Source organism: Vombatus ursinus, unplaced genomic scaffold, assembly GCF_900497805.2.
Source record: "Vombatus ursinus unplaced genomic scaffold, bare-nosed wombat genome assembly UNPS02014791.1, whole genome shotgun sequence".
Classification (NCBI taxonomy): domain Eukaryota; kingdom Metazoa; phylum Chordata; class Mammalia; order Diprotodontia; family Vombatidae; genus Vombatus; species Vombatus ursinus.
This window is the reverse complement of record NW_020954569.1, coordinates 79,148,694-79,174,869: the sequence shown is the minus strand read 5'-3', so window position 1 is coordinate 79,174,869 and position 26,176 is coordinate 79,148,694. Positions and strand designations below refer to the sequence as shown.

Genomic DNA, 26,176 nt, shown 5'->3' with positions numbered 1-26,176 from the left:
TACAGATGAGGAAACTGAGGCAAATAAGAGTAAGTGACTTGCCCAGGATCACACAGCTAGAATTGTCTGAATTACCCAGAAACAAGAAGTAGAGATCAGAAAAGAAGCATTTGTCATGCAAGACACCAAGACAGGATACCTGCTTCTATAAAATATATTAAATTGTTCTTATCAGTGGGGGGTGTGATTAAGTATTGAGCCCCTTCAAGAAGTTGCGGCTAATTCTCCAAGCCTGCCTTAGTTGCTAATAGTTCCATTTCCATTATAGTTGTTTCTTTGCCTAGAGGTTAACTGGCATGAATCATAGGTGGTTGGCAGTTACATGGCTTTTAAATCTAAGACCTCCTCTTCTCTTACAATTCTTTGCATCCGAACTGTTACAAAGGTATTCCTGATGCACTATCTCTTTAAAAAAGTATGCTTAGGGCTAGAAGGCCATGACAAAGAAGCCAACATAAGTACCTTCTTCTAGACCTGAAAGATCCCTTATTTTTGTCCCAATTAAAATCTAATCCCATTTTAGGGAAGTTGAGTCATAGGTACCAATATCTACCAGCACACCCACTTCCCCAACACGGGTTAGGCTAGATTTTCCCTAAAAGGTAACAAAGCTGGAACTTGTTTGACCTAAGGGTGGGGCAAGGCTTAAGTTGTGCCACACTTGATGCAGCTTCCTGGTGTCCTCTGGCTGTATTGATGGGAATTCTTGGCCATCTGGGGCACAAAGGGGCCACCTACATGGGGTGGCACCCTTTAGAATTGGTGTTTGCCTAAACATGTGTCACCATACCCTGCCCTGATGAGCAGACTAGTTTCTGGTACATCTAGCTAAGTCTTAACTATATTCAAGTTGTATCTCCTTACTATGTTAAGGAAAAATAAACTTCTTTTTGTTAACTATTCAATGAACTCTGAATCTCTCATTTCATTCCGGTATCAAATATGAACTAATAGAATATAGGCTGATCAGTATAGAAGCCCTGATCTGCTCCATTTCCAATTTGGTCTTATTTGCTCCACCTTTTTGCAACCTGGGGGGACCCTCTCCACTCCTAGGGGCTTATCAAATTAATGTCTAACTTAGCATATTATTAGCTTAACCTATGACTGCTCAGACTCAAGCCCAAGAGATGCTCCAGCCTCAACCTCCCTAGTAGCTGAGATTTCAGGTGCACCCCATCACTCCTGATGCATTTCTTCAATAAGAAAGGAAAGATATCCTCAGGTGTTTAAAGGCATATTTATTCTGTAAGAGGAAAAAAAACATAGGACCATACAATCACAAATTTAAAGCTGGGCCATCTGTTCCCGCCTCTCATTTTACAGATGAAGAAACTGAAGCCCAATACTGTGATCAGATTGACATTTTCTGTACATAGGAGACAATCTTTAAAATATCCAAATTTGTGAAGACAAACTAATCTAGAGGGTCATAAAGCATTGTAAATAAAATGATGGCAAGTTTCTAGGAAGTTTGGGGGTTAGGGGAGGCAGTAGTTAGAAGTAAAACACTGTTGCCCATAACAACAAGAACAATGATATTTACATAATACTTTCAGGTTTGTGACATGCTTTACAGTTATTATCTCATTTTATCCTCACAATAACCCTAAGATGTAGGTGCTATTATTATCTCCACTTTACAGATGAGGAAACAGAAGAAGAAACAGGTTAAGAGACCAAGGTCATACAGATAGTAAGTATCTGAGGTGTGATTTGAATTGTACACAGAGTGGCTTTGGCAGCATTGCTAAGCCTTGTGATTATGCCACCACATGTAAAGCAAAATTTGTGCTGTGCTTGTGTTGCATGCTTCTGAAGCACAGGATGTAGGGCCTCTGACTTAGGACCCAGTTACATCATAAAAAAAACTTAGCTTTCTTTTTCTTTCTATATTTGATTTCTGGTTTGTCTTGAAAAAAAAAAAACCAAAAGCTCCTAAGGGCCCAAAATGGATCACTTGAATGTACCACATGAACACCACTAAATCTTATGATCCCATATGTACTTTTTAAAAAATTTTTTATTTTTTTAGGCAATTGGGGTTAAGTGACTTGCCCAGGGTCACACAGCTAGTAAGTGTCAAGTGTTTGGTATGAGGCTGGATTTGAAAAGGTCCTCCTGACTTCAGGACTGGTGCTCTTTCCACTGTGCCACCTAGCTGCTCTCTCCAATATGCACTTCTAAGTGGTCCACAGGATCCCAGAACCTCAGTTAGAATGGACTTTAGAGGACTTTTACTCCAACTAGCAACCAAACAAGAATTTCTCCATATGATAGACAGACAGACAGATAGATATAGATGGATGGATAGATATAGATTGATTGATAGAAATGGATGGATAGATATAGATGGATAGATATAGATTAACTGATAGAGATGGATAGATGGAGAGAGAGAGAGAGAGAGAGAGAGAGGGAGAGAGAGAGAGAGAGATTAAATGATTACAATGTTCCAGGCACTGCGCTCGGTGCTGGGGGAAATGATATGAGCAAAAAAGACTGTTCCTACTCTCAAGAAGTTTACCTTCTAATGGAGGAAGACAAGAACACAAAGAGCAACTAGAAAGTAGAGGAGATGGAGGGTGCTCATAAGGGGCAAGGCTGCTGGGAAGGAGGTGGAAAAATCTGGAGAGGGAGGAATGGAGCCAGATGTGAAATGAGCAGGGCTGGGAACTTCAGGAAATGGTGGTCCAGGCCAGCACTCACCAATCAGAAGAGAAGATCATAGGGCAGAGGCAACTCCAGGTTGAGAGGCTGATGGAGAGAAGGTGGAAAAGTGTGGCAAGCAAGGCATAGAACCAGGAGTGAAGCAAACATCATTGGTGGTGGTGGTCCTTTTTCTCAAAGACCAATGACATAATGACAGTGATGTCTTGACTTGCCTGTGAATCGGATTTAAATGAGGCAGAGTTGTGCAAAGTCTTAGACTCACTTACCCAAAAAGTGATTACCTAGCCTTTGCTTGAGGACTTCTAATGAGGGGGAAATGAGCCTCCTGAGTCAACCTGTTTCACTTTTGGATAGCTCTAAATGGCAGGAAATTTCTCCTTGCATCATCAGATTCTCACTGAGTCCTCCCCTAAAAATCATCATTCACTGTTTCCTCCCATCCAAGAATAGCTCATGATCTCAAGAATCCATCTACATACTCCAGCACCAGCCTGTTTCACTGCTTCAGTGCCACCACCAAGACTGCATCTCCCATTCTCCACACACATCCAAGGGATACATAGAATTGAGCTCTGAAGGACAGATAGTTCCTTAATGAGAACTGTCCTCCTCTACTAACTAGACCACACAATCTAATTAAGTTCCTCCTTGTTTCTGAAAATAAGGCAGATCATGTCTCAAAAGACCAACTCACACTGATCAAGAAATGCCAATGTCTTCTTCCTTCTTTAGCTCCCCCCTAATAGGCAGGAATAATACAGCAGACTCCTCGAGTGGAGTTATAAAATGGACAGTTACTCCATCTGGTACTGACCAGCCTTTATTACTAGGCCATCACTAAGGTGGTCATCACTCTTATTCCTGTTCTCCCAACATCTTTCACCACACGTGCTATCCCTTCCAGGGTGACTGAAGTTTAGTCGTTCAATTGTGTCTGACTCTTCACATCTGTATTTGGGGTTTTCTTAGCAAACAGACTGAAGTGGTTCATTTCCTTTTCCAGCTCATTTTACAGATGAGAAAACTGAGGCAAACAGAGTTAGGTGACTCGCCCAGGGTCATACAGCCAGTAAGTGTCCGAAGCCAGATTTGAACTCAGGTCTTCCTGACTCTAGGCCCTACACTCTAGCCACTGCACCACCTAGCTGCCCCTGTAACTAAGGTAGATGGATCCTTTAGGCCTGCTCTGGCCAGGACATAACCAGCACTAAAGACAATTCTGCTCCTTTAAATTAGGAATATGGGTCCCTGACACTCATCTCCTGGGTCTATAGCCTTAGAAGCGCTCTATACAATGTTGGACCTAAAAGGTTCTTACTCAAGTCTATACCATTTCAAATGCTGTCCCTGTTTGTGCTAAATGAAGCAGCTGCTTTTTCATGGAGCCAAGAAAATCCTTGGAGCAATTCACTTGATTTGTTCAGGGAGAGAAAGACCCTGAATACTCTTTTCCTGCAGCCTGACAGGGAGGGGAACAGAACAATCAGATGCAAGCACAGCTTTGCCTGTTGAAAAGGAAACTCCTGCCAGGGAAGGGATTTTGTGCACACTTGCTGCTGAGAACCTGAATAATTTTGATTTTGGGGATTCTTGGTGCCCTGTAATTGAAATTAAATGGCACCAGACTCATGTCCTTACCACTCTGATTCCCACAGAGTGCCACAGGCTATACATATTGGGGCTTCAGTGCCCATGCCAAAGCTCAGACTGTTTCAGGGAGGACAGAGCAGAACCATCCGCCATGCTCTTGTACCCATCCTCAGGGAACTTTCTATGCCTGCAGGTATTTAGACAGTGATTTATACTCTAGTCTAAACTCCTGGGCATCAGTGAACAGAAGGCAGCTGTTTTGTTTATCAACTGGGTTATGTTGGGTAATTAGGAAGCTGCCACACATGAGCAGTTTGCCATTCAGCAGATTTTGCAGCTACATACCCAGAATCAGGGACATCATTTAATTACAGGCACAAAGCTTTTATTCACAAGAAGCGAATTACAAGAAAATTGCTTCAATGTCTTTAGAAGCAGCTATGGCACTCACTGCAACCAGTCCAGCTAGAAACTGAAGACCAACTGTGATGCTTGGGTCAGGAGGTAAGGGTAACTGAAATCCATATGTTGGGGTTTCTGTGTAGAGAGTGACAAAGATGTACAATGTATCATAATGTGCTCAGGAGACAATCCACTAATTAACAAGCATTTATTAAGCACCTACTATGTGTCACATACCATGATAGACACTGAAGATTATAAGGCAAAGTGAAATGATCTCTGACTTCACAAGGAGCAAGAACAAAATATAGGGCAAAGTTCAACACCCTATGACATGCTAAGATGTCTTGTAAATCTTTTGTCTTCCTTGCCTTCCTCCCTGCCACCTGAGAGGATCATCTTCTTACTCAAAAGTTAACACCATAATCACCATTCCCCTATCAGATTGGCTAATATGACAGAAAAGGAAAATGACAAATGTTGGAGGGAATGTGGGGAAATTGAAACACTAATGTACTCTTGGCAGAATTGTAAGCTGATTCAACCATTCTGGAAAGCAATTTGGAACTATACCTAAAGGGCTATAAAACTGTACATACCCTTTGACCCAGCAATACCACTACTAGGCTTGTGTCCTAAAGAGATAAAAACAAGAGGGAAAAGGATCTATACCTACAAAATATTTATAGCAGCTCTTTTAGTGATGGCAAAGAATTAGAAATTGAGGGGATGTCATCAATTGGGGAATGACTGAACAAGGTATGGCATACGATTGTAGTGGAATACTATTGTGCTATTATAAGAAATGATGAGCAGGATGCTCTAGGAGAAACCTGGGAAGACTTACATGAACTGATATAAAGTGAGGTGATCAGAACCAAGAAAACAGTGTGCATGATGACAGCAACATTGCGCGATGATCGGCTGTTAGTAGCTTAACTATTCTCAGCCATGGGATGATCCAGGACAATTCCAGAGGACTTGTGATAGAGAATGCTATCCATCTCCAGAGAGGGAACTGATGGAATCTGAGTGCAGACCAAAGCATGCTTTTTAAAACTTTGTTTTTCTTTTTTTTTGGGGGGGGGGGGCGGTGTGTCTGTTTTCTTCTGCAACATGACTGATATGAAAATGTTTTGCATAACTGCACACATATAGCCTGTATCAAATTGCTTGCTTTCTCAACGAGGGCAGAGGAGGGAGGGAGAGAATTTGGAACTCAAGATTTTGAAAAATGAATGTTAAAGATTATTCTTGCATGTAATTGGGGGAAAATAAATATTAAATAAATAATTGAATCGTAAGACAAAAAAATTAAATTAAATTAAAAAGTTAACACCATACCCAGAGGTGTGCTGGAGCCAGTTCTAACTGGCTTGAAAGCCATTGTTAAATTTTTAGTGGAGCACTCACACCTCAAAAATCAAGAAACTGCTACAAGTCAGGGCTTGATTTACTGTTCTACTGCTTATCTAGACTTAATAAAATGTTATTAATGCAGATAAAATTTAAAAGTGTATATACATACATTCATGTATGTATGTATGTATGTTATGTATGTACATATGTATGTATATTTCTCCCCAGGTGAGCCCTCTTGTTAAACATTTTCTATCACAGCCCTGACTATAATCCTCCCTTCCCCACTGGTAATAGAATTAGCAGCTGGCGATTTAGCCCTCAAACTGCTAAGATATCTCCCAGAGTTCACCATCAGCCCTCCTCTAAACCAGCAAGCATACCCAAAGAAAGGGGATCAGGACCTTGGCCCATCACTTTCGAAAGGTTGTCAACTCCACAAGTGAAGACTTACAGGATTCTGTACAGAGATGAAGTTGTTCAGAAGGAGCAGATTCATCCACCACGTCCTCCTGCAGTTATCCAGATGGTATATGGGAATTTCCCAGAAAGCTCCCCAGGGAGCAAGGGAATACAATCCAACTAGCAAACATATTGAATACAAGTGGAGAGGCTGCAACCTGGCAAGAGATCCAGGAGAGTGTAAACGTAACTTACCAATGATCCATTTGATCCTCCACACAAGGTTTTCTATTTGGTTTGGTTTGGTTTGGACAGGGAGGTGGACAGATCACTGTCCCTCTTCTCCCATCTGCTCCTGTCTCATTCCCATGACTTGGATTACTGAGGTGATGAGATGAGAACCCGAAGGTGGAATGGCAAAAATGCTGGATTTAGGGTCAAATGTCTGTTCCTGTTCCTGTTCCTCCACTTCCTAGCTATGTGACCTTAGTCAAGTCACTGACTTTCTATGAGTCTGTTTCCTCAGTTGTAAAATGGGGATAATAAAATATAGACTGCCTACATCAAAGGACCATGATGAGGAAGGAGTGCAAATATATTTGACCTCTTTTGTAAAACAGAAACCACTAAGGCCCAGAGAGGTGAAATTATTGGTCCCAAGTTCAAACAGGGAATAAATGGCAGGGCTGGAATTCAAACCCAGATATTCTGACTTGAAGTCATACACCTTCCACCATAACATGCTGCCATCTTTCCCACAGCAGATGTAAAGCACACGGGACAACTCCTGTTACAACTCATTGGAAGGAACCCTCCCAATTCTTTGTTGCCTGAAAATTTGGTGATAGGGAACGCTGCTTGAAATAACAACTATCTGCTAGGTGTAGTGATACAATCCCTGAGATCTCTGCTACTGATGATGTTAAGGCTGATGAATCTCAAACTTGGGAGTTCTGAGCTGCAATGAGCTCAGGAGATCAGGTGTCCAAACTATTGACATTAATATGGTGAGCCTGGGAACAGGGGGTTAGCAGGTTACCAAAGGAGGGAAAACTGGCATACATTGGAAACAAAGTCAAAGTTCCCATGCTGATCCATGTGACCAGGTGACCAGGCCAATAAATAGCCTCTATCCTTTTAGCCTGGCTGAAAGAGACCCTATAGTGAAAGTAGAGGACAGGGAGGGAAGACTGGGGAGAGAAACCAAGACTTCTCTGAGGGCTTGGGAATCCTGTAGAAATTCTTATAACATTACTGTAACTAGTCGACTCCTATGCAACATCAAAAATCAAGTTACAAAGAACAAAGTATCTTTTTTTGTCTGGCTTTCCTTTTTATTGAGAAACCTTCCAATAAAACAAACTCCTTTATGTATTCAACAGACATTTTCTAAGTACCCACTAAATGTACAAGGCCCAGAGAAACATGATATCTACTGTATGTCAATGCAAATTAGTCCTATATTATTACAGAGCAATGATAAAATGGAAATATATAAATAAACATGCCTTGCAAGTCGATTGAAAAGGTATCTCAGTACGACTTTGGCGGTTATCCCTTTTTCAGAATTCCAGTACAGCTTTAAAAATGACCTTGCACTTAAACAACCACTGAAAGAGAATGATAATTCAATTATCAAATGAGATTTACTTATTAAAAATGCTACTGATGAAAAGAAATACCTTCCCTTTAATATTGCACCATATAGCTTTCAAAGTTCTTGCAATACGTGATCCCAATTGATCTTCTCAACTGTGTGCTTGAACTATCACCCCCTTTTTATAGATGAGGAAACTGATACTCAGGGAACTGAAGTAACATACACAAGATAACATGACTAAAATGCTTAATCCCAAATGATTTGGTGACAAAGCTCATTAGCTACATTTTACAGATAGAGAAACTGAGGTTTTGCTTTTAAGGTCAGCCCTTTTTTTTCCTTTTAGGTGGGATGGAGGGTTCAGATCTATGATATTTCATCATTAAAGGCAATGCTCATTGTGGAAACTCCCTCCATCAATGTATCAAAGATTCATCTATAATATAGGCTTAAAGAGTTGTCCAAGGTACTGAGAGAGCTATAAAATTAGCTAATAATTCAGGAGAAAAAGGAAAGAACTGAACCCAAATCTCCTGACTTCCAAGTCTAGTATTCCTAGCTAGCAGTCCTTACTGATAGGCAGCTAGGTGATACGGTAGATAGAGCACTGGGCCTAGAACTAGAAGACTTGAGTTCAAATCCAGCGTCAGACACTTACTAGCTGTGTGACCCTTGGCAAGTCACTTAACCCTTGTTTGCCTCAGTTTCCTCATCTGTAAAATGAGCTGTAGAAGGAAATAGCAAACCACTCTAGTATCTTTGCCAAGAAAACTCAAAAAATGGGGTCATGAAGACGTGGACACAACTGGAAAAAAAAAAAACAACTGAAAGTCCTTAGTGATTGTTTGATTAAGGACCCAATATGTCTCACCCTGCAGAGAGAGAATGAAAGTGTCAGTGAGGGGATATAAGGTGAGATTTCTAAAGAAGTTTTTCATTCTGTTCCTACTATATTTTCCTGTGAAATCAGGTAGGATGATTCATACTAGAAACTAAAATCATGTGGCCATCAAAGGAGATGTAGCCAAAATCAGAAGTAGAACAACCAGTTCCAATTTCACTCACTTCTTCATTTCAAGGTAGAATAAAGCTCAAGAGATCCTTAGCCTTGCCGTGGAAATTTAAGTATCTTCGGAAGCACTGGTTTGATGTGAGCAGGGTGTGTGTTATTGTTTTCACAAGTGTGAGGGTACAAACCACAGAGAGAACCAAACACAAGAAAATGGAATCAGAAAAATATAAACAATCAGAAAGGACAGACAGATAAACTTGTGAAACTGAGCCTTCCTCCTCCGAAAGGGTGAACAGAGGTCTATAAAAATCAACAGGAGGAGCATGGCACAATAGAAAGAGCCCTGACCGGTTGTCCTAAGACCTAAGTTTTGTCCCCCAGCTCTAGTATGTAATAGCTAAGTGCCTGTGAGCAAGTTCCAGCCACTCAGTTTTTTGTAACTTGGGATGATCGTATTTGCATTACCTACTTCTTAGGGCTATTGGGAGGATCTAATGAGATAATGTATATGAAAGTTTTGTGTGCCTATAAATGGGAGCTGTCATTATCACTGTACAAGCTCTTATTATCTAACCTGAGAAAGTTACTTACCTCAATCATAAGTTAATAAGTAGAAATCATCTTTGTTCAAAAGGCAGTTTTATGGAGGTGGCCAAGCTCATTTGATGCAAAAGCAGAAACTAAAGAAAATGTTTGTGCAGATCAAAGAGAGAGGCAAGTGTGGTCAAGCTCGCTCTTGGGGCTCTCAAGAGCCCATTGTTAAATTTTCAGCATTAGAATTTACACTTGGGAAATTGGCAAGTGCAGCAAATTTGGTGCTTGATTTATTGTTTTGTTGATTATCTAGACTCAAGACAGTGAAAGAGAACATATTAATAATAGTACAGAATTACTTAAAAGTACACAGTGTGTACATTTTTTTCAGAGAGCCAGTTGTTCAACATTTACCAGCACATTCCTGCAAAATACCCATGGGTACAAAAATTTATAGCAGCTCTTTCGTAGTAGCAAGTGACAAAAACTAAGGGAGTCTGCCTGGCTGAACAAAATATGGTATATGAATATGAAAGAATATTATTGTGGTGTGAGAAATGACAAAAGAGATGGTCTTAGAAAAACCTAGAAAGATTTGTATGAGTTGATGCAGAGGGAACTGAGTAGAACCAGGAAAAGAATTTGCCTAATAACAACAACTTTGAAAGAATTAAGAATTAGGGGCAGCTAGGTGGCACAGTGGATAGAGCACTGGCCCTGAAGTCAGGAGGACCTGAGTTCAAATCTGGCCTCAGACACTTGACACTTACTAGCTGTGTGACCCTGGGCGAGTCACTTAACCCCAATTGCCTAAAAAAAAAAAAAGAATTAAGAATTCTGATCAATGCAGTAACCAACTACAAAATTATTCCTAAGGACTCATGATGAAACATGCTTTCCATTTCCAAATAGAGAATGGATGAAATCAGGGTGAAGAATGAGATATAATTTTTTTGGATATGGACAATGGGGGAATTTGTTTTGCTTGATTACGTATATTTGTTATGAGGGTTTTATTTTTCTTTCTTTTTCCATTAGGGAGGGGAGGAAGAGAAGGAGGATTTTTGTTAATTGAAAAAATAAATTAATTAATTAATTAAATAAAATAAAATTTTAAAATAGGAAAAAATTGTTTGTGGCTTTAAAGCAGTGAATAGAAATGGAGAGAAAAATCAAAGTTACCTAAAATTAAATTTGTCCTTACATCTTTCCTCATTGAGAAGATAATTGGGGGTGGGTGCCAGGAAGAGGGACAGGTAGAAATTTGAAAAATAAAGTTTGACATTATTTACCTGATTAAGAAAAATGTGTCAACCCCAAGGTAGAATGGACCACTTTGAGAAAAGAGGTAGAGGGGATTTTTAAGCACTCTGGTTTTCCATTCAAGCACATTGTCTACAATGATCATAAAAGTACATGTAAGTCTATTTTTTTCTTAATTTAGTCAATTTTACAATAAGAGATAAACATAAACTTAAGCATCCATGGCAATTTACTAATAACTAACACTTTAATCTTTTCCATCCATTATGATATATTTTAACAAGATTGGTATGGATAGAGGGCACTAAATTCTCTTCTTTTAGCTGCATTATTTTTCTCTAGACTTCCCCATATTTCTGTATATTCTTCATATTTTCCCATTTTAATGCCCATCAATTGGGGAATGGCTGAACAAGTTGTGGTATATGATTGCGATGGAATACTATTGTGCTATAAGAAATGATAAGTGGGATGTTCTCAGAAAAGCCTGGAGAGACTTGAATGAGCTGATGCAAAGTGAAATGCACTGTGTACAAAGTAACAACAATATTGTAAGATGATCAGTTGTGAATGTCTTAGCTGTTCTCAGCAATACAATAATCCAAGACAATTCTGAAGGACTTATGATGAAAAATGCTACCCATCCCCAGAGAAAGAAATGATGGTGTCTGAATACAGATTGAAAGCATACTTTTTTAACTTTATTTTTCTTGAGTTTTTTTTAGTCTATGTTTTCTTTCACAACATGACTATTATGGAAAAGTTTTGCCTGACTACACATACATAACCTATGTCAAACTGCTTGCCTTCTCAATTGGGGGGGGGGGTGGAGGGAGAGAATTTGGAACTCCAAGTTTTAAAAATGAATGTTAAAAATAGTTTAATATGTAACTGGGGAAAAATAAAACATTAAACAAACATATTTTCCCCTCTTAATGGTGATATAGCCTTCATTCAAATTTTTTTTGGATATCTGAGTTGTTTCCAGATTTTTTTTAGTATTGTAATTAGTACAACCACAACTATCTTTGTACAAATTGGTCTCTTTTTTGCTTCAAATCATTTTTTTTGGAATATGTTCTCAGGAGTAGAATTTTTTAGTCAAAGGGTCATAAGGAAGGTTGCCAGCCAGATGGTATTTGACCAGCTTGGCCAGCATTTTATCACGGAAGTCGGCTGCCTCTCCCTGACAGTCCATGTTAATGCTGTTCAGTTTTTTATAGTTTTGGTTTCATAACTCACTCAAAAGTCAGTTTTATGGTTCTTGTTGAGTATTGCCAGATTGCTTTCCACAAAGTTGGTACTAATTTACATTGCCACCGTCATTGCCAGCCAGCAATGTACCTGTTTCCCCATAGTGACCTCTATAAAAGGTTTCATGATTTTTTATCTATTTTTGCTAAATATGGGTGTGAGGTAATACTTCACACTTGTTTTAAGGTGAATTTCTTTCATAACTACTGAGGTTAAAAATTTCTGCAAGTATTTTTTTTTTTTGCTATTGCTTTCCTTGTTTATGAATTACCTATTACTTTGGTCCATTGGGGCCTGGATATTACCTGCCCTGTTTTAACGGAAACAGGTTCATCTAATGTTTTGTGGTATGTTTGAAATAAGCAAATATAATAAGTTTCTCTCATGTTTGAAGGTTGTTTAAGTACTACTTGGGTCCCCTGGCCAGCATGCCACAGTGGATAATGTGTTAGGCCTAGAATCAGAAGAAGTCTGGGGTTCAAATCTTGACTTAGTCACTTCCTGGCTTTTTTCTCCTGGCATCACACATAACCTCTATGTGCCTCAGATAACTTCCTAGTTTACCTAGTAAGACATAGGTCAAGTTCTCTAGGGATATTGGATATTAGATTTCAAAGGGATATCAGATATAATCTAGTTCAGTCCCACTGTTTTAAAGACAAAACAGGGTCAGAGAAGTAATGATTGATACTAGTTGCAAATTAGAAAATGAAGTACCTCACTTTATCTAGGGATTCAAATTTCTTTCATTTTGGCTCAAAATTGTGCATCATTCTTGCAAACATAATTTTTTTACATGATTTCCCATTAAAACTGTACTCCAATATAAATTCTACTCCTTCGATTCTCAACAGCTATGCCAGTGGAGCACAAATTCAGGGAAGTCTCATCAAGCTAAAAAGATTTTAAGTACTGATCCAGAAGTAGGCTACATGCCTATTATCTCAAGACTGGCCATACTAAGTTTGAAGAAGCTTATCACCTGAAAGTTGGCTACTCAGTGACAAATATTTCTTGCCACAGTAATTCATGAAGACTGTATACTAAGTCATGGAAAGGATGTTGCCAGCACCAAGGGATCTTTTGAATTATTGAAGTAACATTAGTTCATATTTAAGCCAGCTGATTGAAATAAAGAGTTCTACTTATCATTAAGGAACGTTGAGTTACTTTTAAATTGTGCTAATTTTTGGCCTAAATAGCTGTGCCTATGGGTGGTCTGGGAGTTGCAGAAATGTTGAACTTGCCACTGCTATCTGCAAGTAGCCACAAAGCTCCCGGTCTGAACCAGATTAAAATGTAATTGGGAAAGGTTTAATAAGTAAAATACAAAATAAATAAAATACAATATAACAAAGATAATATTACTTTGTGGGTTTTTAAGTCAATATGTGGCCCACAGGGATCCATTTCTACTTGATTTCAACATCACTGGTTTAGACAATGAGGTACCTAGGCTTAACTGGCAGGAGGGTCAGAAAAAGAAGGCAGATGCTGAGGGCTGATGCTTAAGGCCACTGAGTCAATAGCAAAATGACTAGTAAAGTCTCTCTGCTCAACTTTCAATAATAAAATGCAATACTGACCAAACTCCATCTGTGACTATGTCTAACAGCAGGATGCTCTCCATAATCATAATAATAATAGCTCTCCATACCCAGAGACTGCCAGGCGGTCATCTGACTGGTGTGTCCAGAAATGACCCATAAGAGACTCAAGACTTGGATGCCACTTAATGTGGAGCAGGCCCCTTCAGTGAGCTTTGGAGTCCAGACAGCATGCATATTCTTCTGCCAGGAAAAACATTTCAGAGTTTGGTCCAAGATTCCTAAGAAGGCTAAACAATAAAAATGGCTTCATGAGGAAGTCTGACCAAGGCAGATCATGTTTTCACCCCAGATGACATCTCTAGTGCTTTTATCAGTTGAATACACACACCAGGAACATTTCTGGTGTTAACCAAGGAATAAGGACAGGACCTATAATTTTATTGATGTAGCAATCCCCTAAACAGCTTTTTAAACATTATTTTTTATATTGGGGGGAATTAAGTCACTGTCTTCAAGGTTGCTTTTTCTTTTTCATTTAATTCAACAAACACTCATTAAACATCACTTTTGTAGAATACAAAGAAAAAAAATAAACAGTAACTGTCCTCAAAGCACTTATGTCCAACAAATATATGTTTTGAGTTTTGACTATGTACTGAACACCTTTTGCCTGATACTCTGCTAGTTCACTACTGATGAGAATTCTAATGGCTTCAAACAATGACGGCATCTCTAAAAGTTCCTGGCTTGTTTCCAAGAAATAACTTACTTATTATCAGGATCTGGCCAAACTTTTAAAATCACTAAGCTTTTCAAATCAAATATAATTTTATTTGATGAAAATGGAATTGATTTTACCAGAACTCATGTGATCTGGTCTCAAATATTAACCACTTTGAGCCTTAGTTTCCAAATATCTATTGTAAAACAGAGATAATAATACTCGCATTACCTACTCCACTGGGTTTCTGGAAGGATCAGACGAGATAATGTGTGTAAAGCATTTTTAAAGCACAAGTCCATATTTTCATTATTTTTAATAGTTTCATGTTGTTGTCTGGTTTCTAGTGGAAGTTATTCTTCTCATTCAGCCTTTTTCCCCAGGCAGAATCAAGAGGCAATAAAGGTAGCTGGACATGAGCAAGAATTTCTCAATTTGTACCCTGCCTTGATCAGTTTTTTCTCTGGATCCACAGTAAGTGAAGAACCATACAGAATGAGAAAAGAGATTTAGGTTAATTTTAAAATATATTTTTATAATTTGTATTGATATCTTTTGTTTTCATATCACCTTCATTCCCAAATATGTCCCTCCCCCTCCCATACTCAGAAAGCTATCCCCTTTAATACAGAATAAAAGAGAAATTTTGTTGTTGTTCAGTCGTTTTCAGTTGTGTCTGATTCTTCATGACCCCATTTGGGGTTTTCTTGGCAAAGATACTGGAGTGGTTTGCCATTTTCCTTCTCCAGTTCATTTTACAGATGAGGAAACTGAGGCAAACAGGGCTAAGTGACTTGCCCAGAGTTGCAAAGCTAGAAAGTATCTTAGACCAGATCTAAACTCAGGAAGATGAGTATTTCTGACCCCAGGCCCGGCACTCTATCTACTGTACCACCTTGCTACTCCTAAAAGAGAAATAGAAAAATGGAAAACAAGAAAGCAGTTCTACAAAACCAACCAACACATCAACTGTGTCCGATGGTTTGTGCGATGCCACACACACATAGCTCCCATCTCTCCAATGAAGGGAGGGAAGGAGGTAAATATCTTTGTTGCTTCTTGTAAGCCAAGTTTGGTCATTGAGGTACTCATTTTCTTTGTCGTTATTGTTCTTGTTTTTCTTGAGGCTAGAACTTGGTAAGTACAACATAAGTGGGAGTTGTTACCTAAATCAGGCTTAATTGAAAGCCATGCTAGTCAGAGAATTGTAGAAATTAGATCAAGAAAAGACCTTCACCAATCTCTCCAGCCAACCAGGTCATGTCACAGCTATTTCTGGTTCAGGATCTGTGTTGTCTTGTTAGGTTCTGTTGCTTACTAACTCTCATTACCTTGGTTTATGTATACCTTTGCAATCACACACACAAATAAACTTATTTCAGTAGAATTTATAGAACCTTTACCCTGTGTATAGAGATAGACATCACAGAATTATCACTTGGAGAATTGCTAGAAGGCAGCTAAACCCTACTCTGACCTAGGACTTTACTGGCATAGGATGAAGCTAGGTAATTATTAGAAAAGCAAAGCAGCATCTTTCATGCCATGTAACAATGTGTGGGTCTGCATAGCGGGTGGGTATATCAGTGATAAACAAACTCGGTATGTGATACAATGAGAAGAGCACTGATTTTAAGGGACAGACATCCTGGGTTCAAATTCCCACCTCTGATGCTTACTGTACTCATGTAACTGTGGGTAAGTCACTTCATTTCCCTGGGCCTCTGTTTCTTTATCTGTAAAATGAGGGGGTTAGAATAGATGATCTCTAAAGTCCCTTCTGGGCAGATTGGTGGCACAGTAGATAGAGTACTAGGCCTGGAATTAGGAAGACCTGAGTTCAAATCTAGCCTCAGACACTTACTAGCTGTGTGACTCTGGGCAAACCACTTAACCTCATTTGCCTCAGTTTTCTCATCTATAAAATGAGCTGGAGATGGAAATGGCAAACCACTCTGGTATCTGCCAAGAAAACTCCAAAAATGGGGTCCCAAAGAGTCATACCTGAAATGACAAAGCAACAAAAGTCCCTTCTAGACTTGGATCAGGGGCCTAGGTCTAGAGAGAGTGCTGGGCCTGTAGTTGGGAAGACCTGAGTTCATATTTGACCTTGGATACTTATCGGCTGTGTGACCCTGGGCAAATTACTTCACCTGTCTGTCTCAGTTTCTTCATAGGTAAAATAAAGATAATAAGAGCACCTACTTCCCAGGACTCTTGTGAGGATAAAATTTTTGTAAAGTGCTTTATAACCTTAAAACACTCCATAAATGATGGCTTTTAACCATCCTACAATCCTTTCAAAGGCCTAGCTGTATTGGAATATGTGAAAAGAGTCTAAAATTGCAAGTGAAAGAATAGTCTTTGGCATGATTTCTCAAGTGAAAGCTTGTCTCTAGGTCATACACTGGTGCACGCGCATACACACACACACATATGCATCATGGTATCATATAAATACCTACTTTTTCTTCTGCAAGAGGTATTATCACAGGCTCCTGGTAGTGACGAGCTACTCTGAGACTCAATCCATCTCATATTTCTTCTTGATCCATCTCTGTCTCTCTCCGCCAAATATCCATAAGAGACCAGATATAAGTCAGCAGATGATGATTCCCCACGATTTCCTGCCCAGCCCACAGCTGCTACATAGAGAGTACCAGCCTCTGGCAAGGCAATGAACAGCAAACTAATGCACCTGTAGAGAACAAGGACTGTGTCTTCTTCTGCTCACTTCTGCCTTCCCTCCCACTTAGAGCCATACCTGTCTCCTCAGAAAGGCTTTATTCCTCCCAAATAGTTCAGTTCAAGCTCCTCTTTATTTTTTTATATGGTACCACAAGGCCTATTCTAAACGATCTGTGCAGTAAGTGCTAAATAACTGTTTAAAAAGCCACCTTCTCCAGGAAGCCTTCTCCAATCAGGCTAGTGTTGTATTAGACTTTTCTACACACAATACAAAATTCACACACACACACACACACACACACACACACACGTATATGTTTAGTTTATGTAGTTTGTGCCTCAGCACTAACCCTTAAGGTTATTTGACAAAAGTGTGAAGTAGAAAAATGATGTTTATCTTCCATAGTGGACCAACTCTCCTTTCTGTGTCTCTTCCCATTTCAGTGTCCATGTCAAGCATCTTCATGTGGCCCTTGCATGTCCAATGCTTACCTTCCAAGCTTTACCCTCATACTATGGAGACTATTGAACTCCTTACTGAAATTTCCTTGTCCTGTGTGCCCATCTGTGAAGCATTCTGAGGTAATTAGATTGCTAATTTCTGGTGACCTATTTTATGCTATTGTTCTAAAGACTGATAATGGCTTGCATTTTACTCAGCTTTCATGGGAATGAGTATTGGATTCCTGGAAAAATTAATCTCTAGTACAGATATTTCAGATAATGTAACAGGTTGTAGGGAGAGGCAAAGAGATATTTGGGGCAGAGGAAAGTTCTGTGACACTCTTCAGATCATAGTATGGGTCAACATATGCAAAATACTTTGCAAACCTCAAAGGACTATATAAATGTCATTTCATATTGTTGTTCTTTCACCTGCAATGGAGGTCTTTAGTGGAGTGGTACAGGGCTATCTCCTTGTTTTTTTCTATTCAATAAGTTTATCAGTGATTTAGATGATGGTACAGACTACATGCTTATCAAATTTATGGATGACTGAAATTTTTAAATTAATTTTTTCTCAATTTCATGTAAAAACAATTTTAACATTCTTTTTTCAAATTTTGAGTTCCAAATCCTCTCCCTTTTACCTCTCCCTGTATTGAGAAGGTGAGCAATTTGACATAGGTTATACACGTGTAATCATGCAAAACAATTTCCATGTAACATGCTTGTCAAATTTATGGATGACTGAAATTTAAGAGGGATTGCATATATGTGGGATAGAAGAACTGGAATGCAAAAAGATTTCAGCATGGAAAGAGTGCTGGACCTACATTCAGGAAAGACCTGGATCAAAATTCCACCTCTAATACTCACTTTCTGGTTATGGGCAAACTTCATGATCTCTCTTAGCCTCAGTTCCTTTATCTGTAAAATGGGAATCACAGCACCTTTTCATGGGATGATTGTGAGGCAACGTATAAGAGATCAAATGAGACAAATAGTGTTTAAAGCTCTTTGTTAAACTTAAAAGCTTGCATAAATGCCAATCATTTATATTTCAACAGGCTGAAATAACGGACTAAATTTGAGAAAGTGTAATTTAATGAAGACAAATATAACATGTTAAATTTGTAGTTTAAATATTTAACTCCACAAGTAGAAATCAGGGAAGATTTAGCTTAAAGGTCATTTATGCCAAGGAGGAAAAAAAAACTGGTAGTTTCAGTGGTCTGCCAATTTAATATTAGCCAACAGTATGACAAAATTGGCACACACACACCCAACCATAATACAATCCTAGACTTCATTAATGGAAATAAATTGCTTGTATCCTCCTTCTAAGGTCTTATTCTGATGCATCACCATGGCCCAGAAATGATCCTGGGCTCTTGAAGGCTATGCCAGGGAGCTCCAGCTCTGCCAGGACCTTCTAAACTGCCAAGGTTTCAACTGAGGACCCCGTCACAGGCTCTACACCTATCATTTGAGGACACATATCTAAGTTAGGAGAAGCTGTGTGTCAAACAACACATTTTTCAGCTACCAAGACTCAAAGAGAATCATAGAAGGATTTCCATCTACCTTGGTGGAGAGAGCAGATGCAGACAAAATCACAGATCCTTGAAATAGTGTTTAGTACCAGAGGGGAGGAGTAACAGACAGTCCACTGTACTGTGTGCTCATCAGACCACTTCTAGACGAGTAAGGCTCAGTTGTGAGTACTACATTTTAAAAGAGGGCATTGAAAAACAGTAGTGTGACCAGAGGAAGATAATCAGAATTATAAGAGGACTTGACACCACAATTCAGATGAGAAACTGGGTATGTTTATCCTGAAAAATAGAAGATTTAGGGGGAAGTGATAGTTATCTTCAAATATCTAAAAGGATACCAACTGAAAGAAGGATTACATAGAAATCGGAAAGTTTCAGAGGAGACAATTAGGAACAAGGGGTTCCCTGTAACAGAAGTTATAGGGAAACAAATTTATTAGAAGAATCATTGAATGTCAGAAACAGAATGGATCTTAGGCATCTTGTCCAGGTTTCTGAAGTGAGGTTTTGATGCCCTAATACATGGTCAATTTTTGTGTAGGTACCATGTACCACTAAGAAAAGGTATATTCCTTTCTATTCCCATTCAGTTTTTCCCAGAGGTCTATCATATCTAACTTTTCTAAAATTCTGTTTACCATCAGTTTTCTGAAGCACATGATTGCAGTCAGTCAATAAACATTCATTAAGAACCTGCTATGTGCCAGGCACTATGTCAAGTGCTGGGGATACAAAGAAAGGCAAGACAGCCCTTGCTTTCAAGGAGCTTATAGTCCAATGGGGAAGACAACATGCAAACAATTACATGAAAACAAACTAAATACAGGATAAGTCAGACATAATCAACAAAAGGAAGACACTAGAATTAAGGGGGATGGGGAAAACCTTCCCATAGAAGGTAGAATTTTGGCTGTGACCTGAAGAAAGTCAGAGAAGTGAGGAGATGGAGATGAGGAGGGAGAGCACTCCAGGCATGGGGGACAGTCAATGCAAATGCCCACAGTCGAGAGCTGGAGTTACTTGTGAGAGCAAAAGCAGGGAGGCCAGTGTCATAGAATCATAGAATCATAGATCAGTGTCATAGATCATAGAATGTCTGGTGGGGAGGGGTCAGTGTGTAAAATACAAGAAGACTGGAAAGGCTGGATGTGGCCACTATATGAAGGTCTTTGAAGGCTGAACAAAGGATTTTATATTTGATTCTGGGAGTGATGGGGAGCCACTAGAGTTTATATGAGTGGGGGAAGGAAGAGGGGCTGATGTAGTCAGACCTATGCTTTAGGAAAAATCACTTTGACAGTCGAGTGAAAGGTAAATTGAAATAGAGAAAAACTTGAGGCAAGCAGACTCACCAGTAGGTTATTGCAATAGTCCAGGCATGAGGGAATACAGGCTTCTAGCAAGGTGATAGCAGTGTCAGAAGAGAAACGAGGGTATATTTGGGAGACGTTTGCATGGGCATTGGTTACAGATTGAATATGGTGGATGAGGGAGAATGAGGATCAAGAATAACAGAGGTAGGATAGTGGTACCCTCAACAGTCATAGGGAAGTTTGGAAGCTAGAAGGGTTTGGAGGGGAAGATAATGTGTTTTTTGGACATGCTGAGTTTAAGACATCAATGAGACATTCAATTTGAGATGTCCAGTAGGCAGCTGGAGATGTGAGTCTGGAGGTCAGCAGAGAGATTAGGACTGAATGAGCAGATCTGAGAATCATCAACCTAGAGATAATGATTAAAGAAAGCCGTGGGAGCTGATGAATTCATGAAGTGAAATGGTAGAAAGGAAGAAGGGAAGAAAGGCCAGGACAGAGGTCCTAGAGAATACCCACTCTTAGAAGGTTATGTCCTGGATGAAGATTCAGCAAAAGACACTGAAAAGGAGCAGTCAGATGAAGAGGAGGAGAACAAGGAGAAATTAGTGTCCTGAAAACCTAGAGAGGAAAATTTTTAAGGAAAAGAGGGTGATCCACAGTGTCAAAGGCTTCAGAGAAGTCAAGAAGGATGAAGACTGAGAAAAGCCCAATAGATTCGGCAATGAAGTGTAAAGGGGGCTTGTCTTTAGATTAGAGGTTTAAAACTCTGGGGCAAGGCTGAACCAGATTAAAATGTAATTAGGAAATGTTTAACAAAATGAAAAAAACAGACAATTCAGCATTTGTTGTTCTTCAGTAGACTTATGACTCCATTTGGGATTTTCTTGGCAAAAATACTGGAGTGGTTTGCCATTTCCTTCTCCAGCACCTTTAACAGATGAGTAAACTAAGGCAAACAAGGTTAAGTGACTTGCCCAGAGTCACACATCTAGTAAGTGTCTGAGGCCAGATTTGAACTCAGTTCTTCCTGACTCCAGGCCCAGTGCTGTATTTACTGCACTACTAGCTGCCCATGATACAACATAGATGTGTTAATTTGTGATTTTTTTTTTTAAGTGAGGCAATTGGGGTTAAGTGACTTGCCCACGGTCACACAGCTAGTACATGTCAAGTGTTTGGTCTCAGGCCGAATTTGAACTCAGGTCCTCCTGACTTCAGGGCCAGTGCTCTATCCACTGCACCACCTACCTGCCCCAATTTGTGATTTTCTAAGTCAATATGCCCATTTCTATTTGAGTTTAATGCCACACTTTATTGCAGGCTCAGCTTGCCTAACATAGGGGTATCCTGAAAGACTTGTCCTGGGCATGTTGAGATCTCCAAAGATGGAGGAGCTTTTCCACTACAATCACCTTTGATTGGCTGATTAAACAGAATAGGTGGCATCTTTAAAATGGAAGATTGAGACATTCACTTTTTTTTCTGACTCTCTGATTCAACTTCTTTCCTACTGCTTCCAGAGGATGAAAAATCACAGTTCACCCACAGTGGGAGTGCCCTGAACTGAAGAGAAAGAGAGGGTACCTTTTCCTCCCTCTCTTCTTTTCAATTCCCATGGATAGTAGTGTTTGTTTTATGTTTCATTTGTCCTCAGTTTCAGGTCCCAACAGTGATCCCAACCAGACCTAGACATTCTAGCAATGGTGACCTTGGAGCTAAGATTCCATTCCAGGCAGGATGTTGCAGCCAGTTAGCTTGGCAGAGAAGCCTTGGGAAGCCAGGGTGTCCTGGGCCTGGAGCCCAAGGAGGGTTTTGGACTTGGAACTGGGACTATTTTCTATAAGAACCAAGCTAAGTTGTTTGTATATTTTTCATATCTTTGAAATAAATATTTCTTTGTAAAAGCTGGAACTACGGTTCAGGGGAGCCCCTCTTATACTTGAGAGAATGCACCACTAGTGGAAGCTGAAGCTATTGGCAGAGTGCCTAGACACCTCCAATCCCCTTAAGGGTACCAGAGATCCCCAGAGGAGGATTGAAATGTAACATGCATGGCCTTCAGGCAACAGGGGCCAGGGAGGCTGGTTTTACAGTAACTATAGAGAGAGCAGTTTCAATTGAATGATGAGGTTGGAAGCCAGACAGTAGAGATTTTAAAAGAGAGTGAGAGGATAGGAAACGGAGGCACTTGTTGTAGAAGGTCTTCTCAAGGATTTTGGCCACAAAAGGGAGGAGAACCATAGGATGATAGCTGGGGGTGTGTGGGGCATGGATGGATAACGAGTTTTGGTGTTTGTTGTTGTTTTTTGAAGTGGAGCAAGACATGGGAGTGTTTGTAGATGGTAAGGAAGCAGCCAGTTGACAAGGAGAGATTAAAAGCAAGTGAGAAGGGGCAGCTAGGTGGCAAAGTGGATAGAGCATTGGCCTTGGAGTCAGAGGACCTGAGTTCAAATCTGGCCTCAGACACTTGACGCTTACTAGATGTGTGACCCTGGGCAAGTCACTTAACCCTGATTGTCTCACCAAAAAGGAAAAAAAAAAGCAAGTGAGAGAGTGAGGATAATAGAGGTGGCAATCTGGTGGAGAAGACAAGACAGGATGGGATGGGAGCACTTATACATGTGAAGGGATTTCCACTTGGCAAGGAGAAGGGAATTTCTGATTTGCCCTGAATAAATGAGCAGTTAAGTAGCAGTGCTACTTGAATTCACCTCTGTTAATGCCCAGTACAGTGGTCTTTCTATTTTGTTCATTCATTCATTCAAGATTTCTTAAGTACCTGTGATATTGCCTAGAAACTTATACTCTAGGAAAGGCATCTAACATACATCAATAACTATTTTTTCGGTAACAAAATCCACAGTACAGTGTTATTTGGCACTTGAGAGAAGAAAGGTCATAACTGATAAGTAGAATGAAGGAAGGCTTCCTGGAAGAGGTGTTATTCAAATTAGATTCTAAAGGATTTGTAAGAATTCAAAAGGTGGAGTGAGGAGTATATTAAACATTGGTAACAAGTCACATTTATAAAGCATGCTAGTGTTTGCAAAGACTTATGTGAACTCATTTCTCCAAAACAACTCGGTGACATAGGTGTTTTTATTATGTCCACTTAACAGGTAGACATTATAATAATTGTTTATAATAATTGTCAAGTTATTGGGAGACACCCTGTTTTCCAGAGCTAAGCCCCAACAAGCAAGCTGTGCCTTGAGTTGGCATAACAATCCTTTGTGCTCACCCTCCGGATCAATCACATAATTATTGTATTGCTTTGACCAGCACCAGGTTTTCTCTGAGTTTGGACAAGCACCTGCTGCATTCATGTTCTAGTCATGAAGCCCTGCTATGAATTGAACTTGTCTCATTGTGACTGTTACCCCTCAGTGTCAGGGCTACAGGTCACTGTGTAACCACAGGTATAAGTATTGAGATCTGCTTACACTAAAGTGGGTTCCCCCATAAGAGGTGGGGCCCTGGCACATGTGTCCATGCTTGAAAGCTGTTTTCCCTCACTTTGAAATTAAACTTCTGTTTGATTTCTGACTCTCTTTTCTCTAGCCTGCCCTGTTTGGCTCCAGCCATCCACAGGTTACAGGCCAGTTCCATCCAGTTGACATTAATTGGTGTCAGGAGTGGGACTGGACACAGAACTGGGCCATTGGACTCTCCAGTACCAGCGGAAATGAACTAGACACCACCAGAGATTTATTTTTCCAGAGTGCAACCCCACTTTGTCTGGTGGGTCTTCTACCCTTGTTTCTGACTCTCCTGTCTTTAGCCTGCTCTGTTTTGTTCTGGCCATCCACAGGTTACAGGCCAGTTTGGTCCAGTTGACATAATTAATAAACATAACATCCATTTAATGTCTACCTTGCAGGTGAGGAAACTGAGATTTAGACAGATTGACTTAAGTAATTTGCCAATCGTCATGGACCTAGTGAATGTCTGAGATAGATTTGAGCCTGGGCCTTCTAGTGCCTTAGTTAGCACTAAATTATGCTGCTTCTCAAAAACACAGAACTGGAAACATGCAGAGAATTTTATGAGAAACCACAGGACGGTGTGGGGATCTATGAGGTCAAAACTTTAGTAATGATACTAAAATTTTCTAATTCAGTAAATATCAATAGATATAACCCACGTACATAAAAAAATTAAGATCTTCATTAATTTTTAAGAGTGTAAAAGGGTCTCAAAAAGTTTAGAAAGGGGAAGGGAACAGTCATATATTAAGCAGCAATTATGTGCCAGGCACAGTGCTAAGTGCCTTACAAATATTGTATTTGATCCTCACAACAACACTGGGAGATAGATGTTATTGTTTCCATTTTATAGATCAGGAAACTGGAACAGAAAGGTTAAGTGACTTGCCCCAGAGTGTCTGAGTGCCAAATTTGAATTCAGACTGACTTCAGGCCGAGCACTCTAGCTTATTGTACTACATATTGTTCAGTCGTTTCACCTTGTGACCCCATTTGGGGTTTTCTTGGCAAAGATACTGGAGTGGTTTGGCATTTCCTTCTCTGGCTCATTTTACAGATGAGGAAACTGAGGCAAACAGGGTTAAGTAATTTGCCCAGGGTCATTCAGCTAATAAGTTATCTGAGGCCAGATTTGAACTCATGAACATGAGTCTTCCTGATTCCAACCTGGCACTTTATCCACTGCACCACTTAGCTGCCCCACTATGCTACATAGCCACCTCTTAAAGTGTCTAATCTAAAGCAGTGACATCAAACTCAGATAGAAATGGAGGCCACTGAATCATACATATGGAGCTCTGTGGGCTGCACACTGACTTAGAAAACCACGTTTATATATTTCTTTTTTTATTAATACATCACCTCATTAAAACTGGATAGGAACTAGATTTTCATCCAGCTGGAACTGCACTCTGGAGTGTTGTGGGCTGCCTGAGTCACATGTTTGACATCTCTGGTCTAATGTATAAAGTACCTGGAGGGGGATAGTATGAAATAAAGATGGGAAAGTAGGGTGGAGTTCAACTCTGAAAGATCTTGAATACCACTGGGGAATTTAAATTTTCCAAGCAATAGTGAGCTACAGAAAAGTTTTGAGCAGAGGAGTGAGAAAAACAGCTCTGTAAATAGAAATAACATTGCAGCAATGTGAAAAATGAGTAAGAGGCAGAAATGGCGGAAGCTCAAAGACCTTTCAGACTGCTTAGTTTTCTCATCTATAAAATGAAGTGAGAGGGGGCAGTTAGGACTAAGATGACCTAGTAAATGAATGTTGAATGTTGAAAGAACGAATAATCTTTAAGATTTCTTCCAACTCAAAGATTCTTCGATTTTCTGCCATGGTTATATATAAAATCAGCTCTCCCCTCGGATGAACTGAACTATCTTGGGTCTTTTTTTTTTTTCTTTATCTTGCTTGGACTAGACTATGATTTTTCAAAACAAAAGGCATCAATTACCCCAGAATCACCCAATGAATGAGAAGTCATTTACATTTAAGTGAAAGACTGAGAGGCTGATGTCACTGCTCCCCATGAAATATACCTTAACCAGTCAGACCACTACTTCTATACTCACAGACACAAACCAGCAAATGCATCAAGTGGTGGAAGCCCAGGTGCACATGCGGCAGTACCCCAAGCTGAGGAGGTTGAATTTAAAGAGAAGTCTAGAAAGGGGGCTGAAAATGAGACATTCCTGAATTTTAAAATATCTGCCAAAAGAGAAAAAAAATTATTAATAATAATGCTTTCTAGTCTTATAGTACTTTGTGCTTTTCTTTTAAATTAAATTTATTTTATCAATTATCATGCTTTTTTCCCCCTCCT

The 26,176-nt window shown here is 39.7% G+C and overlaps 1 protein-coding gene across 1 annotated transcript in view; it reads right to left on the bottom strand.

Moving 5' to 3' along the window:
• The window catches only part of LOC114047898 (O-acyltransferase like protein), an 85,541-nt gene that overhangs the window by 17,076 nt on the left and 42,289 nt on the right, over positions 1-26,176 (bottom strand). The window contains 6 exon segments of the mRNA XM_027868791.1: positions 6,479-6,644; positions 7,935-8,036; positions 10,865-10,967; positions 13,747-13,926; positions 16,826-17,058; positions 25,926-26,061. Of these exon segments, the coding sequence (XP_027724592.1) occupies positions 6,479-6,644; positions 7,935-8,036; positions 10,865-10,967; positions 13,747-13,926; positions 16,826-17,058; positions 25,926-26,061 (920 nt within the window).